This window comes from Brachionichthys hirsutus, unplaced genomic scaffold (genome assembly GCF_040956055.1).
Source record: "Brachionichthys hirsutus isolate HB-005 unplaced genomic scaffold, CSIRO-AGI_Bhir_v1 contig_844, whole genome shotgun sequence".
Classification (NCBI taxonomy): domain Eukaryota; kingdom Metazoa; phylum Chordata; class Actinopteri; order Lophiiformes; family Brachionichthyidae; genus Brachionichthys; species Brachionichthys hirsutus.
The window spans coordinates 55,001-61,186 of record NW_027180589.1 but is presented as its reverse complement, the minus strand read 5'-3'; the positions used below and the strand labels follow the sequence as shown (position 1 = coordinate 61,186).

Sequence of the window (6,186 nt, the reverse complement as noted above, 5' to 3'; positions counted from 1 at the left end):
CCCCCGCGGAAAATGAGGGACTACTGTAATTCTCCTCCCCCAATAACAAGAGTCGTCTGTCGTCGTGGAAACATCTCGACTGAGCCGGTTTGTTACGGCTGTAAAGGTCAAACGATAAAACGTCACGCCGACCCTCGTCTTAAATAAACAATGCAACAGCTCCACCTCCAGGAGGCACTGCTCAATCTCACCAGCTCTCCTCTTCACCTTCTTCATCATTTGTTTCGTTCAACTTCTTTTGAGACGCTTCACATTTTAACAGAGATACATTCTTAAGTTCAGATGGAGCCCCCCTCCGATTAATGTTATCTGTAAATAAATATCCAGAAACCTTTTTCTGAATAATCCGTCTTTTATTGTAGTTTAATGAAGGAATTGAACGCTTGTTCATGTTAAATCAGACAAACGGGGAGATTCTAAAGGTTCATCATGTGACTAATATCTAGATTAATATCCTTCACTTGGTTCATGGCCCAGCCTATGGCGCCTGCGTCGCCCCCAACCCCACAGCCTTTGCATAAGCAGAGAGCAAGCTGACCGCCTGCCTGGTCTCCAGTGTCAGCCTGGCTTCAGCCAGCCAGTCTTCCACCACTCGCCTGGCCTCTCCTCTCAACTGGTTGGCCAGCTTCGCTGCAAACTCCAGATCCCCTCGCTCCAAGCAGTAGCTCGCGTATGAAAGCAGGTTGAACGGGTCCAAGTCCTTGCTGCTCAGCTGGGAAGGCGGGGCTTGTTGCTTCTCTTCAAACAGCAGGGCTGCTTGAAGGTAAGACAGCAGGTACTGGTACAGGGAGTGGTGACTTTCATCAATGAGGGCCACGCGGCGCACCAACGGTCGCAGGGAGTTGAAGCGAGCGCGGAGCAAATCCTCGCCGTACACGCCACGGCGCAGGGACTCTGAGGGAAGCGCCGAAGACAAGGCCAAGGCGAAGTCGTCGTCTTGGCAGCTTTGCCGCACGGCCGACGCAGCACTCTCGAGAGGCGCGCTGGGGGAGGCTGCGCTCGCTCTCAAAGTGTAGTTGAGCGCTTCCACAGAGAGCCAGAGCTGGTGCGCTTTCCTGGCCGCCTCCTCTGCAACCACATGGCCTGAAACCACAAGACAAGGCATCAACACGATGGAGTTCAACCAACGTCCAACAGCAATATGCTTCCATACAAGATGACAGACTCAAAGGTTCTAAGACACCAGAGCTCGGGGCGCTGGTGAGTGTCGTTACCTAAGGTTGGGTTAGGGTTAGCGCAGGGCTGGGCAAACTTTTTGACTCGCGGGCTACAATAGGTTCTAAAATTTGGCAGGGGGGCCGGACCAAGCACAGATGGATGGAGTATTTGTGTGAGCTAATATAAATGACACATGAAAGCTATTGCATTAAAGGATTTGGCCTTTTACACGTAGCATTACAGGGAAAAGGTCAAATGAATGAGGTTTAATTATAATACAATTTTATTTAATAATATAATTTGGACAAGTTTGGCGGGCCGGATTAAAGAGACCAACGGGCCGCATATGGCCCCCGGGCCTGGGTTTGCCCATGCCTGGGTTAGCGCCTCCATCTTGTCTTGGATATGCCAGAACAAACAAACAAATCAGAGATAATCATTTCATTAGTTGCAGAAAAGGCATTCGACCGAGTTGAGCGGCAAGACCTTTTTGCAGTACTAAACAAATGTAACTTTGGCACATCGTTTCAAACATGGATTCCGAAATTGTACTCTTCTCCATTCGCGTCAGTACGGACAAATAATACAAGCTGGGCTGGAGTTTGTCCTCTATATGTTAATGAGGTTGTAGGGAGCTCAACAGTTAGTTAGGCGTCCCTGTATGCGGATGACTTGCTGTTATATGTTTCAAACCCAGTCAAATCGGTTGATCATTTTGGTCTCATTTCAGGACACAAACTGAAGTATGCAAAAGTTTTACGGTTTCCAATTAATGATAGACAAGAATTTTTCAATTCATGTCAATCATTAATTTAGGCGCACTGCTAGAATGAGGGGAATGTTACCAATCTCATGAGCAGGCCAAATAAATAGAGTGAAAATGTATACATATACAAACACACACATGTATATAACTATGTATTGTGTTGGGTATGGCAGTTTTTTATTTATCTATATGTCCCCCATCATTCCCTGGTGGACTCCACTCAGGTGTGGAGCGCCGGCGCCTCATGCCTGATGTCTGGGAGGGCGAGAGACCGCCGGCGTGACCACGATGCCAGCGCAGACCACAACCCAGGTGAACACGCCAAGCGTCACCAACGGCCTCGGCGCCGCTGACGGGAGACAACGAGGAGCGACCTCACGCGGCACAGCGGGTTGGACATAACCATGAACGGGGACATATATATATTACACACAGTACACCGGGTAAAGCAAGATACTCACAACCAGATTCAAAGTATTGTAGTTCTTTCATTCCCAACACTTTCACTTTTTAATTGATATTGCAGAAGATAAAGATTCTGAGGAGGAAGAGTTTCCTTTGGTTCAGTTTGATTTTGTTTCATGACCCGACATCAACGTTGATAGAAAACAAAAGGAAATTAAAGCCACAAGCGGCGTTGTAGGCCCTCGCCGGCCGACAGGCCGTTGAGCTGACCCGCCGACGCACGCCGCTTTTGTCCTGAGTGCTTCGCAAGTGTTTAGATTTGAGCTGCATGAGTAGCTCACAGTTTAGTCAAATCGTTATTTGGATTATATGGCCATCTGCCATCAGGAGTTTTGAAGTTTCAATCCAATATGGCCGCCTTCCTGTGTGTCTGGGGGCGTGGCCATAATACTTTTTTTTTTGCCCCGACATGACGCATGTCTGTACCGAATTTCGTGGCTGTCCGACAAAGTTGGCATCGGACCCCTCCCCATAGGAGGGGTTGCCATCACCATGGCAACAGCGTAAAAAATGCAGCCTGGGTGTCATTGCCTTTTCAACCGGCATGTGTGTGAGAATGTATGTGGCAAACTTGGGACGTTTCCATGTTAATATGCCATTTTCATAAGATTGGTGATTGTTCTGTGTCGCTCTCATTTGATTAACATGGGGAATGCTGGCCGTTGCCACGGCAACACCGTCAAAAGAACAACATGGTTACGATTGAGTTCTCCGACCGGCATGCGGGTTAGATTGTATGCGGCAAATTTGGGACGTTTCCATGGTAATATGTCTTTTTAAATATAATGGGATAATATCGTGTCGTTCGTCATAGACTAACATGGGGAACTTTGTCCATTACCATAGTAACACCGTAAAAACAACAACATGGTTACGATTGGGTTTTTTGATGGGGACCACATGAGGGAATATTCTGGAAAATTTCAATCATTTGTTTTTAAATTCCCATTCAATTTTTGTTATCGTTCTCTAGGGGGCGCTGTAAGGCCGATTGTCAAAGTTTCACTTTTAAAGTGTCCAGGTAGGAAGGGTCAATAAGTGTTTAAAATTTGGTTTTAACTGGAGTGTGTGTGTGCAAACGGGAGCAATTTTTGGTGTACGAAAACGCTCAAAATTCTACCTCAAGTTTGGAGCTTTGCCGCACGGAAACCGTGAAATGTATAAAAATAATTTCGATAACTTTTGACGCCCCAAGTAATAAAAAAATAAATAAAGATTACTACATTGCGGATTTCACTTATTGCGGGTTATTTTTAGAACGTAATCCGCACGGAAAATGAGGGACTACTGTACCTCAACAAATACACAAATTACTGCTTTGAGTCAGGCCAAAGCAACCAGCCAGCAACGCCGGTTGTCCGGCCGTCACCGCGAGGCAGCGTGTAAATAGATGTCTTCAGCCGTCACCGTGAGGCAGCGTGTAATAGATGTCTTCGGCCGTCACCGTGAGGCAGCGTGTAATAGATGTCTTCGGCCGTCACCGCGTGTAATAGATGTCTTCAGCCGTCACCGCGTGTAATAGATGTCTTCAGCCGTCACCGTGTGTAATAGATGTCTTCGGCCGTCACCGTGAGGCAGCGTGTAATAGATGTCTTCGGCCGTCACCGCGTGTAATAGATGTCTTCAGCCATCACCGTGAGGCAGCGTGTAATAGATGTCTTCGGCCGTCACCGTGAGGCAGCGTGTAATAGATGTCTTCAGCCGTCACCGTGAGGCAGCGTGTAATAGATGTCTTCAGCCGTCACCGTGAGGCAGCGTGTAATAGATGTCTTCGGCCGTCACCGCGTGTAATAGATGTCTTCAGCCGTCACCGTGAGGCAGCGTGTAATAGATGTCTTCGGCCGTCACCGCGTGTAATAGATGTCTTCAGCCGTCACCGCGTGTAATAGATGTCTTCAGCCGTCACCGTGTGTAATAGATGTCTTCGGCCGTCACCGTGAGGCAGCGTGTAATAGATGTCTTCGGCCGTCACCGTGAGGCAGCGTGTAATAGATGTCTTCGGCCGTCACCGTGAGGCAGCGTGTAATTGATGTCTTCAGCCGTCACCGCGTGTAATAGATGTCTTCAGCCATCACCGTGAGGCAGCGTGTAATAGATGTCTTCGGCCGTCACCGTGAGGCAGCGTGTAATAGATGTCTTCAGCCGTCACCGTGAGGCAGCGTGTAATAGATGTCTTCAGCCGTCACCGTGAGGCAGCGTGTAATAGATGTCTTCAGCCGTCACCGCGTGTAATAGATGTCTTCGGCCGTCACCGTGAGACAGCGTGTAATAGATGTCTTCAGCCGTCACCGCGTGTAATAGATGTCTTCGGCCGTTACCGTGAGGCAGCGTGTAATAGATGTCTTCAGCCGTCACCGCGTGTAATAGATGTCTTCGGCCGTCACCGTGAAGCAGCGTGTAATAGATGTCTTCAGCCATCACCGCGTGTAATAGATGTCTTCAGCCGTCACCGCGTGTAATAGATGTCTTCAGCCGTCACCGCGTGTAATAGATGTCTTCAGCCGTCACCGTGAGGCCGCGTGTAATAGATGTCTTCAGCGGTCACCGTGAGGCAGCGTGTAATAGATGTCTTCGGCCGTCACCGTGAGGCAGCGTGTAATAGATGTCTTCAGCCGTCACCGCGTGTAATAGATGTCTTCGGCCATCACCGTGAGGCAGCGTGTAATAGATGTCTTCAGCCGTCACCGCGTGTAATAGATGTCTTCGGCCGTCACCGTGAGGCAGCGTGTAATAGATGTCTTCAGCCGTCACCGCGTGTAATAGATGTCTTCAGCCGTCACCGTGAGGCAGCGTGTAATAGATGTCTTCGGCCGTCACCGTGAGGCAGCGTGTAATAGATGTCTTCGGCCGTCACCGTGAGGCAGCGTGTAATAGATGTCTTCGGCCGTCACCGTGCGGCAGCGTGTAATAGATGTCTTCAGCCGTCACCGTGAGGCAGCGTGTAATAGATGTCTTCAGCCGTCACCGCGTGTAATAGTTGTCTTCAGCCGTCACCGTGAGGCAGCGTGTAATAGATGTCTTTGGCCATCACCGTGAGGCAGCGTGTAATAGATGTCTTCGGCCGTCACCGTGAGGCAGCGTGTAATAGATGTCTTCAGCCGTCACCGCGTGTAATAGATGTCTTCAGCCGTCACCGCGTGTAATAGATGTCTTCAGCCGTCACCGCGTGTAATAGATGTCTTCAGCCGTCACAGCGTGTAATAGATGTCTTCGGCCATCACCGTGAGGCAGCGTGTAATAGATGTCTTCGGCCGTCACCGTGAGGCAGCGTGTAATAGATGTCTTCGGCCGTCACCGTGAGGCAGCGTGTAATAGGTGTCTTCAGCCGTCACCGCGCGTAATAGATGTCTTCAGCCGTCACAGCGTGTAATAGATGCCTTCAGCCGTCACCGCGTGTAATAGATGTCTTCAGCCGTCACCGTGAGGCAGCGTGTAATAGATGTCTTCAGCCGTCACCGTGAAGCAGCGTGTAATAGATGTCTTCAGCCGTCACCGCGAGGCAGCGTGTAATAGATGTCTTCAGCCGTCACCGCGAGGCAGCGTGTAATAGATGTCTTCAGCCGTCACCGCGTGTAATAGATTATTTCAGCCGTCACCGCGTGTAATAGATGTCTTACTGTCGACGGCCTCCTCCAGTCCCCTCAGCCTGGCGTGGGCAGCGTCCACGTCCAGAGTGAAGCTGTGCAGACGCTCCTGGCTCCGCTGGCGCTGGACGGTCTCCTGCTCCAGTAGCTTGCTGCTCAGGACCTAACCCCCCCCCCCCCCCCCCCATCAGAGCATTGTAACATGTTAGCCCC

General features: G+C 49.9%; 1 protein-coding gene across 1 annotated transcript in view; it reads right to left on the bottom strand.

Annotated features, from left to right (window-relative positions):
- Window positions 1–332: 332 nt before the first annotated feature.
- LOC137916061 (MICOS complex subunit MIC60-like) overlaps window positions 333–6,186 on the bottom strand; it is a 26,027-nt gene continuing 20,173 nt past the window's right edge. Inside the window, exons 12-13 of the mRNA XM_068759178.1 lie at window positions 6,007–6,136; window positions 333–1,083 (exon numbers count right to left, since the gene is read on the bottom strand). Of these exons, the coding sequence (XP_068615279.1) occupies window positions 479–1,083; window positions 6,007–6,136 (735 nt within the window). The 3' untranslated portion in view covers window positions 333–478. The remainder of the gene's footprint in view (window positions 1,084–6,006; window positions 6,137–6,186) is intronic.